Source organism: Spermophilus citellus (assembly GCF_964194105.1).
Source record: "Spermophilus citellus genome assembly, chromosome: 19".
NCBI lineage: Eukaryota > Metazoa > Chordata > Mammalia > Rodentia > Sciuridae > Spermophilus > Spermophilus citellus.
The window spans coordinates 22,014,347-22,029,163 of NC_138201.1; the positions used below are offsets into that span (position 1 = coordinate 22,014,347).

The 14,817-nt window shown below is 45.4% G+C and overlaps 1 protein-coding gene across 5 annotated transcripts in view; it reads left to right on the forward strand.

The window, feature by feature from the left end:
- Nucleotides 1-3,797: 3,797 nt before the first annotated feature.
- The window catches only part of TXNRD3 (thioredoxin reductase 3), a 53,871-nt gene continuing 42,851 nt past the window's right edge, over nt 3,798-14,817 (forward strand). For 2 of the 5 annotated variants that reach the window (XR_014019900.1, XM_081276332.1), the window contains exons 1-3: nt 3,800-4,491; nt 12,444-12,504; nt 14,199-14,308. Coding sequence is in view for 4 of the 5 variants with exons in the window: in XM_081276332.1 (XP_081132458.1) it covers nt 4,279-4,491; nt 12,444-12,504; nt 14,199-14,308 (384 nt within the window). In the remaining variant the exon portion in view is untranslated. Of the gene's footprint in view, nt 4,492-12,443; nt 12,505-14,198; nt 14,309-14,817 lie in introns of all 5 variants that reach the window. The other 3 variants (XM_081276333.1, XM_081276334.1, XM_081276331.1) reach the window with 3 other exon arrangements.

Below are 14,817 nucleotides of genomic sequence, written 5' to 3' on the forward strand. Positions count from 1 at the left end.
CCTCAGTTCCCTGCCAGCCCAAGACAATGTTAGTCTACTTCTGTGAAATCTCCTCATGGCTCCACTGTGTCTGCCTTCAGATAACTAAGACCATCTAAGGGATAAGAAGGGACTAACAGGCCACTCTGTCCCAAGAGACGTCTACACAATAAAAAAATAAATAAGTATTGATAAGAAAAGGAGGGTGTTATAGTTCTGATATTAAATGTCCCCAAGGCCTTAGGTGGGAAAGGCGTGGCCTCTGGTCTGGGGTGCCCTTGGGAGGTGGGGCCTAGTGGAAGGTCTTCGGCACATGTCCCTTGGAACTCTAAGCCCCTCCCCCTTTACATCTGGCTACTCTGCCCGTGATCAGGTTGCCCGCGCCACATGTTTCTGCCACCGTGTACTGCTTTGGCACCAGCCCAAAAGTGACCATGCCAAGCACTCCGGAACTAAAACATTTCCGTCTATGAGCCAAAATAAACCTTTCACCCTTTTAAGTTATTTATCTCAGGGATTTTGTCACAGTCAGGTAAAGCTGACTAACACAGATGGAAGAAGTTACGTGTGCAACTACCACCAAAGGAAATCATATCTGACCACAGTAATATTTGGGGAAAAAAAGCAAATTTAAGGACTAAAGAGTCACACAGGACAAAGAAGCATTAAATTTTTTTTTTTTTTTAGTTGTAGATGAACACAATACCTTTATTTTCTTTCTTTATTTTTATGTGATACTGAGGATGGAACCCAGGGCCCCACACAGGGTAGCAAGGGCTCCACCTCTGAGCCCCAGCCCCAGCCCTGATTTTCTTTTCTTTGTGTTTATATACACCACATTTTCTTTATCCACTCCTCTGTTGAAGGGCACCAAGGTTGGTTCCCTAGCTTAGCTTTTGTGAATTGAGCTGCTGTAGCAATCCATGTGGCTGTGTCCCTGTCGTGTGCTGATTTTCAGTCCTTTGGGTATAAACCGAGGAGTGGGACAGCTTAAACCGAGGAGTGGGACAGCTGGGTCCCATGGTGGTTCCGTTCCTAGTTTTCTGAGGCATCTCCATCCTGCTCTCCACAATGGTTACATCAATTTGCAGTCCCACCAGCCATGTCTGAGTGTGCCTTTTCCCCACACCCTCACCAACACTTGTTGTGGCCTATATTCTTGATGATTGCCTTTCTGGCTGGAGTGAGTAGTTCTGATTTGAGAGTTTTGATTCTCTAATTGATAATGATGTTGAAAATTTTTTTTATATTTGTTAATCGATTGTACTTCTTCTGAGAAGTGCCTGATCAGTTCCTTAGCCCATTTATAGATTGGATTTTTTTTTGGTATTAAGTTTTTTGAGTTCTTTATATATCCTAGAGATTATTGTTTCATGGGAGATGCATGTGGTAAAGATTTTATCCCAGTCTGTAGGCTCTCTCCTCACATGACTGATTGTTTCTTTTGCTGAGAAGAAGCTTTTTAATTTGAATCCATCCCATTTATCAATTCTTGATTTTACTACTTGCACTTTAGGAGTCTTGTTAAGGAAGTTAGTGCCTAAGCTGACGTGGTGAAGATTTGGCCTACTTTTTCTTCTGTTAGGCACAGGGTCTCTGTTCTTGTGCCTGTTTTTGATCCACTTTGAGTTGAATTTCGTGCAGAGTGAGAGTTGGGGATTTAATTTCATTTTGCTACCTATGGACTTGCAGTTTTCCCAGCACCATTTGTTGAAGAGGCTGTCTTTTCTCCAATGAATGTTTTTGGCACCTTTATCTAGTATGAGATAACTGTATTGATATGGGTTTTTCTCTGTACCTTCTATTCTGTACCATTGGTCTATGTGTCTGTTTTGGTGCTAATACCATGCCATTTTTGTTACTATGGCTCTGTGGTATAGTTTAAGGTCTGATACTGTGATGCCACCTACTTCACTCTTCTTGCTGAGGATTGCTTTGTCTACTCTGGGTCTGTTATTTCTCCAAATGAATTTCATGATTGCCTTTTCTATTTCTATGAAGAATGTCCTTGGGATTTTAATAGGAATTGCATTAAATCTGTATAATGCTTTTGGTAGTGTGACTATTTTGACAATATTCTGCCTATCTAAGAGCATGGGAGATCTTTCCATCTTCTAAGGTCTTCTTCAATTTCTTTTTTTAGTGTTCTGTAGTTTTGATTGTAGAGGTTTTTCACCTCTTTTTTTAGGTTGATTCCCAAGTATTTTATTTTTTTGAGGCTATTGTGAATGGGGTAGTTTTCCTGATTTCCCTTGCAGTGAATTCACTGATGTTTAAGAATGTGTTTGATTTATGGGTGTTGATTTTATATCCTGCTACTTGGCTGAATTCATTCGTTACTTCTAGACATTTTCTGGTGGAATTTTGGGGATCTTCTAAATATAGAATCAAATAGTGATAGCTTGAGTTCTTCTTTTCCTATTCCTAGCCCTTTAATGTCTTCATCTGTGTGATTGCTCTGTCCAGAGTTTCAGGACTCTGCTGCAGAGAATTGTTGGAAGAGGGCATCCTGTCTGGTTCCAGTTTTTAGGGGTAATGGTTTCAGTTTTTCTCCATTTAGAATGACATTGGCCTTGGGCTTAGCCAATATAGCTTTTTTTAAAAATATTTTTTTAGTTGAAGTTGGGCACAATACCTTCATTTTATTTATTTTTATGTGGTGGTAAAGGATTGAACTCAGGGCCTCACACATGCAAGGCCAGCGCTCTACCACTGAGCTAAAACCCCAGCCCCGCCTATATAGCTTTTGCTGTGTTGAGGTATGTTCTTACTATCCCTAGTTTTTCTAGTGTTTTGAAGATGAGGGGTGCTGTATTTTGTCAAATGCTTTCTCTGCATCTATGGAGATAATCATAAGATTCTTGTCTTTAAATCTATTGATGTGATGAATTATGTTTATTGATTTTCCTATGTTGAACCAGCCCTGCATCACTGGGATATGAACCCCACTTGATTATAGGGCACTATCTTTTAGATATGTTTTTGTATGTGATTTGCCAGGATTTTATTGAGAATTTTTGCATCTATGTTCATCAGGAATAGTGATCCGAGTTTTTTTTTTTTTTCCCTTGATGTGTGTTTGTCTGGTTTTGATGAGATGATGATAGTTTGATTTGTCTTTGCTACTATTTTTAAAAAATATTTTTCTAGTTGTAGATGGACACAATACCTTTACTGGTTGATTTTTATGTGGTGCTGAGGATTGATACACACATGAGGCGATCGCTGTACTGCTGGGCCACAACCCCAGTCCTGTGTCTGCTATTCTTACGTGTTGCTTCAGGTTTGGTTAAAACAGGAACAACAAAGAACCGAGCATGTGTTATTTTTGCAATGTGAACCTTTATTTTATAAAAGGAAACAACAAATGGGTTAAATTCAAGTTAAGGAATGGAAAAAAATAGAAACGACTCCGAGAAAATAAAACAAAGGAACTACCAAAGTCAAAAGCAGAAATCTGTGAATGAGAAAACCAGGGGGTTTGATCAATACAGCGGGAAAAATTCTCTGAAAAAGATAACTAAGAGAGAACCCTCGGGGAAAGAATGATCCAGAGACCAGACACCCATAACCCACAGTAAGATAAAGGACCGGCGCTCTCTGGCCTCCCCCCCAAACAGTGGGCGGGACTCTTGGTCCGGCACAGGTGGCCCTAGAGTCTCCAGACTTCTTCGCAATCGGGAGGGAGGGGTCCTGGGATCTTCCCCTTAGACTGCACGGCGACGGGACCTGCAGAGTTTGGAAGTCCAGTCTTTCCTACAGAGGGCTTTCTGCAAACTTCCCTAAATGCAATAGAGACGTCTGCCGTCCCTTAGACTCTGCTAACCAGGTGGAGAGTATTAGATGCGGGATCTGCATAGAGGCCACCTCTGGGCGGCAGCACCCCAACCAGGCGGTCCCGCGAGGGGCTTCCAACCTCCAGACTGCAGGGGGATGAAGGCTGAGCCCAGCGCGTTCTTCAAAGGCTGCCAACTCGCACGCCCGGTTGACGGGCGGCCTAGTCCGCATGCGCAGGGCCAGGCGGGCTGGGCGGGGCGAGGGTGGCCCGGGGGCGGGGCGAGGGCGGCCCAGGGGGCGGGGCGAGGTGAACGGCCGCCCCCAGGGCTCGTGGCCAGTGCGGGGGCGTGTGGAGTTTGGGCCAAGTCCGCCGCGCTCGGCCGCAGTTCGGGTGCCGCCGCCACCCTCGTCCAGGTTCCTACGTAGACCCGGCCCCGTCCGGCCGGGAGTGAGAGCGAGGCCCTGGAGCAGCCACCGTCCCCACCACCGCCGACACTGTCGACGGCGCAGACATCGCCGAGGATGGGGAAAATGAGTGTCCCCAACCGTCGCCTAGCCAGCGTCCGCGGTGTGCCCGTGTCATCGCCTCCCGGGCGCCGCGCCCGCCTGTCGGCTCCCGGGACCAGCCAGCAGCCCCCTGAGGCCCGGGAGGAGATGCGGCGCCGCGTCAAGAACCTCATCGAGGGGAGCCGAGTGATGATCTTCAGCAAGACCTACTGCCCGCACAGCTCCCGGGTAGGCGCCGAGCGCAGGGAGGGCCGCGGGGAGACGGAGGGACGCGGGGGGTGGGGCCTCAGGGGAGGGGCGGGGCCTCGGGAGGGACGCAGAGGGCGGGGCACCGTGGTGGGGCGGGGCCTCGGGAGCTGGGAGCCCAGCCCGGCTGAGTCCTGGGACCTGGAACTGGGACTGCTGCCTGCTGGTCACCCGCTTGTCCTAGCTCTGCTGGCTTTGAACTTGATGTTGGCTGGCTAAAAATGTGTATCAAGACAGGAAAAAAAATAATTTTTAAATAAAGTTTTGTCTTGATAAAAATGGTGGTGCAAACAGAGGGAACGACTTCCGCAGAGCAGAATTCAGATCCCACTGATAAAAACTGGGTGACCTTGACCCGGTTCCAGAGCTGGGCAGAAGCTGCCTTTCCACATCTTGTATAAGGAAGGTAAAGGAAGGCTGTGAAGAGGATTAAAAAGTCAGGGGTAACTTTAAACTCTTCTGCACATGAACTTTGGGGCTGGGTAGGCGCTCAGCGTTATTTCGAGGGATAACTCTACTGAGTGTTAAGGGTAACCCACTTAGAAATGGGCCTTTGGAAGATAACCCACCTGTAAAGTAGGGACTCTGAACATTTTGAAATTTATTTCACATTAGCAGAGAGATGGAATAATGAAAGTTGGAAGATAATATGCAAAGCCCTGAACTCTTGGGTCAGGCTCATGAAATGATAAGCTATTATTCAAATTCGAGGTTACATTGAGGTATATCTATAGTTTCTTAGAACCTCTATTCATGCATATCAATTTTAAAGAGTAATAAAATGATTTGAGTGGCCTGGAAGCCGCCCCACCCCAAGGTTAACCACCTACTACTACTCTTCTTTTCCGTTTCCTCTGCATATATATGTCATTAAACAATATTTTGTTTCTTTTGCCCTGTTTGGGGACTTTAAGCAGAATCACGCCTGGATTCTTTTGCAGCTTTTTCCTTCAGTGTGTGTTTTCAAGATTCATACATGTTACTACCTGTCCTTGTGGCTCATTAATTTTTCTTACTGTGCTATTCCATAGGGTGAATCAGACCATAGGATTAGATTATGCTGTTTCTGGTATTTTGTTCTTAAAAACAATATGTATGCCTATTCTTGGACATACCTCCCATGCACACATATAAGACTTAATTCTAGGGTATCTTGAAGCTGAGTTGGTGGGCCGTAGAGGATGCATGAAGTCACACACATTCCTAAGGTGATGCACAGTTGCTCCTCCAAGTGGTTATACCGGTTTGCCCTCCTGGTAGTATATAATAGTTTCTTTCAGTCTGAAACTTTGCTAACTGCTGATATTTAAAATTTTTGCTATTCCTGCAGTAATGAAGTGGCTTGAATTTTACATTTCCTTGATGAAATTCACATGTTTATGGTTCATTTGAATTTCTTCTTCTAGGAAACGGATTGGGTCTTTTGCTTATTTTTCCACTGAGTTGTTTTGTTTTGCAGATTTGTAGACCTTCATTATATGTTTTGCATACTAACCCTTTGGGTATGTATATGTGTATATATACATACATATATGACTTTTTATTTTTCTTTCTATGGGATATTGTGGTCCAGTGAAGTTTGCAAGTTGAATGTAGCTGAACCTATCATTTTTTTTCCCTTTATAGTTTGTTCTTTTTTTGGGTCTTTATTTTGTTTTTGTTTTTGGCACCAGGGATTGAACCCAGGGGTGCTTTTCCCACTGAGCCACATCCCCAGCCCTTTTTATGTTTTATTTTGAAACAAGGTCTTGCTGAGTTGTTTAGGACCTCACTAAGTTGCTGAGGCTGGCTTTGAACTTGAGATCCTCCTGTCGCAGCCTCCCCAATAACTGAGATTTCAGGAATGTGCCACTGCACCTGGCTGAAAATTCTCTGATTTTTGAAACATCATTCCTGCATTAGTGTTGATGCATGTTTCTTCACTCTCGAATTCATACACTTTAAAATTTTTTTCTTCTCTTGGTTAGCTTTTAAAACACATTGTGGTAAAACACATGCCACATAAAATGTATAGTTGTAACCATTTTTAGGAGTATAATTCCGTGACATTTGACTGCTGGGTGCAGTGGCACACACCAGTAATCACAGCAGCTTGGGAGGCTGAGGCAGGAGGATGGCAAGTTGGAGGCCAGGCTCAGAAACTTATCGAGGCCACAAGTAACTCAGCAAGACCCTGTGTCTAAATAAGATTTAAGCACCCATGGGTACAATCCCTGGGACAAAATTCACAGTGTTGCACAACAATCACCACCCTCCATATCCAGAAATTTTTCATTTTTTTCAACTGAAATTCTATACCCATTGAATGTTAACTCCCCTTTCCTCTTCCCCAGCCATTGGTAACCGCCCTTCTACTTCCTGCGCATGAATTTGACTATTTATTACCTCATCCTAGTGAAATCATACAGCGTTTGTGTCTTGTGTCTGGCTTATTTCCCTTAGCGTGATATCTTCCAGATTCATCCATGTTGTAGCATCTGTCAGAAGACAGGACCAGTGAAACTCCACATTACATGAAACCACAAAAATGGGATCCTAATTCGGATAAGTTATGCTCCATGTCTGTATTTATTATAGAGAAAGAACAGATAAAAAATTTAAAAAAAGAATTTTCTTTCCCTTTTTAAAACTGAATAGTATTCCGTTGTAAAAAGTAGAGCACATTTTGTTGGTCCATTCAAGCATTAGCAAGCAATCTGAGCAGCCTCTACCTTAACTGTCGTCAATAATCTGACAGTGAACATAAGCATATAGTTGTTGAGTCACTACTTTCAGGTCTTTTAGGTACCTTGCTAGAAATGGAATTGCGGACTTATAAGGTCTTCGTGTTTTCAATGTTCTGTAGAACACTGTTTTACATTCCTACCAACAGTGCACCGGGTTCCGATTTTGCCACATCTTCTTTAACACTTGTTAGTTGGTGTGTGTGTGTGGTTTTCTTAAAGCAATACTTATCATGATAGATGAGGTGGCATGTCATCGTGGTCTGATTTGCATTTCCATAAAGATCAGTGAGGTTGAATAGTATGTGCTTATTTCCCATTGGTGTATTTTCTTTGGAGAAATATCTATTCAAATGCTTTGTTCAAGTGCTCTGTTTTAAGATGTGTTTAAGGTTTTTTGTTACTAAGCTTTAGAAGTTCTCTGTATCATGTAGGTTGTGATCCTTTAAGTATGTCATTGTAAACGATCCGTGAAGTTGCTTGGCTGATTTTTTACTTAGTTGATAGTGTCCTTTGCTGCACCAAACCTTTTGTGTTTTGTGAGATCAAATTTGTCTGTTTTCTCTTCTGTTGCTTGTGCCTTTGATGTTATATCCAAATCCAATATCTTTGCCCTGTGTCTTTTTTAAATTTTTCATTATTTATTTATTTATTTTTTGTCCAGGGACTGAACCTAGGGGTGCTTAACCACTGAGCCACATCCCCAGCCCCCTTTAAAAAAAAACTTCCCTTTTAATTTTTTTTTGATTGTCAGTGGACCTTTATTTTTTTTTTATTTATATGTGATGCTGAGACTCAAACCCAAGGCCTCACACGTGCTAGGCAAGTGCTGTGCCACTGAGCCACAACCTCAGCCCTTTTTATTCTTTATTTTGAGACAGGGGCTTGCTAAGTTGCTGAGGCTGGCTTTGAACTCACTGTCTTCCTGCCTCAGCCTGCTCAGCCACTGGGATTACAGGCCTGTGCCACTTTGACCAGCTACTGACTTCTTCTAAGAGTTTTCTGGGTTTTAGCTCCTACATTTAGGTCTCTGATCCATTTTGAGTTCGTTTCTGTACTTGGTTTTAGGTCAGGGTTCAGTTCCATTCTTTTGCTTGTGGATAGCCATTTCCTTGGTACCATTTGTTGGAGACCGTACTTTCTCTTTTGGATGGTCTTGGCACCCTTGTCAAAAATCAAGACTCTTCCAGAACTCTCCATTCCCTTCTCTTGCTCTGTGGGTCTGTGTTCAGGCCAGTCTCCTTATGTTTGATTACTGTAGGTTTGTGGTAAGTTTTGAAATCAAGAAGCAAGAGATGTCCAGCTTTCAAGATTTCATTTTTTTTTTTTTTGCGGGGGGTGGGGGTGTGTGCTATATAGGACTCCCTGAAGTTCCATCTGAATTTTAGGAAAGATTTCAATTTTTGAAAAAAGAAACATCATTGAGATTTTTGATAGGGATTGCATGGAGTCTGTAGCTTGCTTGGTGTATTATTGACAACAACTTAAAAGTCTTCCAATCCTTGAAACACAAGATGTCTTCCAATTTATTGGTATCTTTTATTTCTTTCAGCAGTAGTTTGTAGTTTTCAGTGTATAAGTCTTTACCTTCCTCGGTTAAGTGTATTCCTAAGCAGTTTAATTCTCTTCATGCCATTGTTAATGGAATTCTTAATTTCCTGGTTGACTCATCCATCATTAGTATATGGAAAATAACTAGTTGTCCTGACTTTGTGCCCTGCAACTTTGCTGATTTTATACATCCTAACAATGTCGATGTGTATGTGTCTTTGAAATCTTCAAGTTTTGTACATATAAGATTATGCTGCTTGTGAACACAGATAATTTTACTTCTTTTCCAATTTGGACAAGAATTTGTCCAATTCCTTTTTCTTGCCTTATTGCTGTGGTTAGGACTTTCAACACTGTGTTGAAATAGAGTGACAAAAGCAGGCTTCCTTTCTGATCTTAAAGGAAAATTATCAATATTATGCTATCATGTGTGATGCTACTTGTGGGAAGAGCTCTGGAGTTCTTTGCTCTCATGGTCTGCATCTCCATTGGGCCAAAACTCTGAGGTCTTGTTTAAGAACTAGGAGGAGCATCTGGACACAGTGGCACATACCTGTCATCCTAGTGGCTCAGGAGGCTGAGGCAGGAGGATCGAGAGTTCAAAGCCAGGCTCAGCAACAAGCAAGGCCCTAAGCAACTCAGTGAGACCCTGTCTCTAAATGAAATACCAAATAGGGCAGGGGATGGGGCTCAGTGGTTGAGTGCTCCTGAGTTCATCCCCTGGTATCTGCCCCACCACTACCCCAAAAGGATGCTGGGAGTGGGGACAGGGACCTGATGAGTAGGACTCTATAAGGGGATTTCTTTTTGGCTTGCCTTTCCCAGCTTGGGACTTTACCTTACAGGTAAACTGTGATGGTGGGGATCATGGTCCCAGTATCTCCCTTGTGCCACAGCTGGGGTATGTGGCTTTTGATCTCAGAGGGGCCGATGGAGCACTGAGCCTCAGTGACTCAGAGTGAGAGGTGGGGGGTGGTGAGAGGTGCTGGTGCCTGCTATTCTGAGAGAGATTGGGAGCTTGTTTTCTAGGCCACACTTCAACTGGGGTTCCCATCAGGGGAGGGAAGGAGGAGGAGGATGTGCAGCTCAGGGGCTGGACTCTCCCTGCTGTGACTGAGAGTTCATTGATTTCCTTGCATAAAGTCTCTTCATTTGCTGAGGCACTTAGGAAGTTTCCAGAGCCTGTGAAAACAATTTTCGCTGTTGCACATGTGTTCCCAGTAGGCCAAGGGCTCTGGGTTCAGTTCAGATGGAAATCGCCAGCAGGCAAATACAGCTCCCTTACCGGGCGCAGTAACAGCTCTCCCCGTTCTCTTGTAGCAGCTCCAACTAACAGCTCCTCCTGCGGCCGGAGCTAGCAGCTCACCCGGCCGCCTTACCTGCAGCTCCCAGAAGCTCGCCTTCTCATAGTCACCCTCTGTCGCCAGTTCCCGCTTCTGGCCACTTTGAGTGCCAGCAGCCTTTAGTGTTAACAGCTCTTCCTGGACCTAGCTCAGCCTACTCTGCTCCAGGTGGACATCATGAATCAGCAAATAATACCCCCTGGAAGGGTTTGTTGGGACTTAGGGGAAGCAGTACAGACTGAGCTTGTGGGGGGTGGGAGGAGGGCTGTGTGTATGGACAGAAAGGACCAGGTTGGGCATGTACACAGTGTCCTGCCTGTGGTTTTTTTGCTTGGTCATGTGTAGGGGACAGGCTCCAGAGTGAGGCCATCTGAAGCAGCCTCAGAGGGGCGCTGTCATCCCACCAGGCTGACCCCAGTGTGTGCAGGGCCTCTGAAGCTGCCTGTTCTTTACCAGCAGCCAGGAAGCATGTGCAGAGGCCAAGCTGTCAGGATGGCGGCTTAGCTGGGCGGCCCATGAGGTGGCCACTGGGCAGTGTGCTCCCGGGTGGTGGGAGCCCCTGAACAGCCAGTGTGGGGCGGGGACACCGTGGCTGTCAGCCAAAATACAGTGCATGTGTCAAGAGCAGAATGGAGGAAACACCTTTGAATTGGCAGGTTGGGCCTCTGTGTCTTCTCACACGCTTGGCCGTGGAGTGGGCCTTCTGAGTGGAAGTGGGACCTCTGGGTTTTGTGTAAAGTGCTGAGAGTGCTGAAGGGTTTTGATGGGTTTTGTTGTTGGTGGTGGTACTGATGGTTGAACCCAGGGGCACTTAATCCCTGAGCCCCATCCCCAGCCCTATTCTGCATTTTATTTAGAGACAGGGTCTCCCTGAGTTGCTTAGGGCCTTGCTAAGTGGCTGAGGCTGGCCTCCAACTTGCAATCCTCCTGCCTCAGCCTCCCGAGCAGGGATTATAGGCATGAGCCAGCACGCTTGGCTGCACTAAAGGGTTTTAAGGAATGTGGCACAAAATGGGTTTGAAGAGGTCACTTTGACTGCCATTTTGAAAACCAGAGGGTTTGACAAAGCTGGTGCAGGAAGAACTTTTGGGATATTACTGAGAAATTCTATTAGTAAATATTGATGTCGCGTACTAAGATATCGACTGTAGGGAACTAAGAAGATGAAGCAGTTCAAGATGGAGAATTCAGACTTAGTAATTACTGTAATACGGTGGGTGGGAGCGAGTTTGGGGCTGGATGATGTTGCCCAGTGATTCCTTTGCAAAGGCGTTCCAGTGCCACTTTGGCTCCAGGTCCTGATCCTGGGTGTCCAGGGGACACCCATGCTGTTGTTTTTCTGTCCCCTGTCGCAGCAGCAGTCTCTGGGGTCTCTTATTTACACCAATGATGGACCATGCCTGTTCCCCTACTAGAGGGCCGCCACCGTGTCGTGTCCATCTTTGTGTCTCAGTGACTTACAACAGCAAATGACCTGTCCTGGGTAGGTTGGGAAGAAGGCGAGTTGCTTTTGGAAGATGGTACCTTTGGGGCATCCTGGTGTCAGAAGAGAGGTTTGAGCACTAGTTGCAGATTTGGGAGTTGTTATAATGGGGCTGTGAGTGTCCCCAGAGCCCCTGTGGGAGGCGATGCAGGAAGGTCCAGAGGAGGAGTGAGGGGTGTGAGGCCTGAACCGCAGCACCGAATGGCTCCCTGGGGGTTCCCTGGTGGCCCCTGGAGGGAGGTGGGGTGTGGGGAGGAGGCGGCCCTGGGGCCGTGGCTTGGGGTCTCCATTTGTCCCTGGAGAGTGGAGTCCCTGCTCCCTGGTCCCCATGGGAGCTGCTCCCTCCCCACACTCTTCCTCCATGATGTCCTGCATCCCCTCGGCCCAGGAGTGGGGCCGCCGTCTGTGGACTGGGACCTGGGACACCCTGAGCCCCAAGTCAACCTGTCCCCCTCTGCAGTGGTGCTGGAGGGTCCTTGAGTCACAGTAGCGAAAAGCTGACTAAAACAGGAGTCATAAGGAGACAGATATGTCAAAAGAGGGCATGGGGAAGGTTGAGGTTATTCCGGGAACTTGTGTAGTAGAAAGGGTTAAAAACGGGTCACGGGGCTGGGGCTCAGTGGCAGAGCAGTACAGCAGAGCCCGGGGTTTGAGTCTCAGCACCACATACAAAAACAAGCAAATAAAATACGGGCACCCTGTCTATCTACAACTAGAAAAATAAATTAAAAAACAACAGGCCCAACTCCTATTCCCAAAGAACGTTGTTGTGGACATCTCTTATTCTTCTGCCATATTTCCTAACTTGTTGAAACAGGTGGATCTTTGTTACAGGTGAAAGAACTCTTTTCTTCTCTGGGAGTCGACTGTAACATCTTGGAACTTGATCAAGTTGGTAAGTAGAGAGTTAGTGCACCGTGTTGTCTGCAGCGAACGCCAGCAAGATTGACTTCTTCCCCTGGGCTTGCTTCAGTTCAATTTGCTCTTGTCTCTTTGGGTGAGATGAGCCATTTTTGTGTATGTTCAACCAAGCAGAAAATGAGTCCTTATGTGACAAATCATTTGGTGTAGATTTTCTTATTATATGTTTTTCATATTTGAGGGAAGGGAGTGGGAGGAAAATATGTAAGCTGCTTACTTGGAATATTTGAGGTATTTCAAATGGATCTGCCAACTCGCGAGCAAAATAGCTGAAGCTGTAATGAATGAAAGAAATAGACTTCCTCTTCCTGGTTGTGTCACCCACGGAGGGGAGCACATGGAGATTTTAGTTTTATACTTTAGACTCCTTGGCATCTGTGCGTTTGATTCTTTGAGCACTTTGCACATGGGGTGCTTTGCAGGGTTGGGGACAGTCATGATCAGAAAATACCTGATCCCTGTCTTCATGAAACTGGCTATTTCCTCCATGTCACTGTGGGAAGTGAAATAGTCTTGAATCTTTTGAGTTTTTTTTTTGGTACTGGGGATTAAACCCAGGGGTGCTTAACCACTGAGCCCTGTCCCCAGCTCTTTTTATATTTTATTTAGAGACAGGGTCTCCCTGAGTTGCTGAGGGCCTTGCTAAGTTGCTGAGGCTGGCCTCCAACCTGCGATCCTCCTGCCTCAGCCTCCTGAGCTGCTGGGATGACAGATGTGCACCACCCCACCCAACATACTTTTGAATCTTTAGGTTTCTCTGCAGAGTACACCACATGCGGCAATCTTAGATAGTCTTGGCCCACTTGTATTTTCAGCAATGGAGAGTCTATTTTAGTCTATGCTCGTACAGATTTCCAAATGTAATTATAGGAAATTTTTTCTGAGTTGGAACAATAGAGAGGGTTCTTATAATTGTCGAATTATAAATCAAAAGCTAATTCAGGGTCTGGAGTTGTGGCCCAGTGGCATAACACTCGCCTAGCATGTGTGAGGCTAAGCAACAAAACAAAATCTGACCCGGTTCAATCCTCAGCACCATATAAAAAAATATAAAGTTATTTTTAAGAAGATTTTTTAAAAAGCTAATTTAGAAGGCTTTTTTTTTTTTTTTTTTTTTTTTTTTTTTAGTACCAGGGATTGAACTCAGGGACACTCAACCCCTGAGTCCCGTCCCCAGCCCTTTTTTATATTTTACTTAGAGACAGAGTCTCCCTGAGTTGCTCAGGGCCTCGCCGTTGCTGAGGCTGGCCTCCAACTTGCGATCCTCCTGCCTCGGCCTCCCGAGCCACTGGCATTATAGGCATGTGCCACTGTGCCTGGCAGAAGGCTCTATTTTATTTTTTTAGTACTAGGTAGATACAATACCTTTATTTTATTTATTTATATTTTATGCTGTGCTTAGGATCCAACCCAGTGCTTCACATGTGCTGGACAAGTGCTGTACCCCTGAGCCCCAGCCCCAGCCTCTATTTTTAGAGGGATCGATAGATTGATCTTTAGGTTCCCAAGGTTTTCTCTGGAGTCGACATTTCATGAAGTCATGAACACATGACAGATGTGTCACCTGTCCCAGGTGTGTCCCTGTGAGCACTGTAGTGCTGTGACCCTTCAGTTTGATTTACTTGGCACCATTGACACAGGGTCTTTATTGAACGTTTTATTCTCTAGATGATGGGATCCGTGTTCAAGAAATGCTGACAGAAATCACTAATCAGAAGACCGTGCCCAACATCTTTGTGAATAGAGTGCACGTGGGAGGATGCGACAGGACGTTCCAGGTAAGCCCTCCGTGCCTCTCGTCCTCGTTCTGTTCTCAAAAGCATTTAAAAGAGGAGGAAATGGCTTTCAGAAGTCTTTTGACTTGGTCATTTTGAAGTTGTAAAGTGGAAAATCCCTTGGGATGGTTATCAGCGAACCCTGATGACTACAGGAGATGAGCTTTTCTACCAACCTGAATTCAGGAGCAAGAAGGAGAGCATTTCTGAATGAGGTTACCAGGCCACATAGGTGTGTCCCCTGGGGCCAGGACAGGTCTGCTCCTCCTCGTGGGGAGAAAAAGGAAGGCTGTTCCCCTGTAAAATGAGGTCAGCGCCCGCAGTCTTGTCAGGATCATTAGAATTCTTGGCAAGGCCGCTGACCCTGGGATGACTGATTTGCTCAGGGCCATTGACGTTAACTTTCTCATCCGTAGGGGTGGAGAGCTCGCCGCGCTCGCATGAGGCACAGGGTTCTATCCCCAGCACCACATACAAATAAATAAATAAAATAAAGGTACTGTGTGCATCTA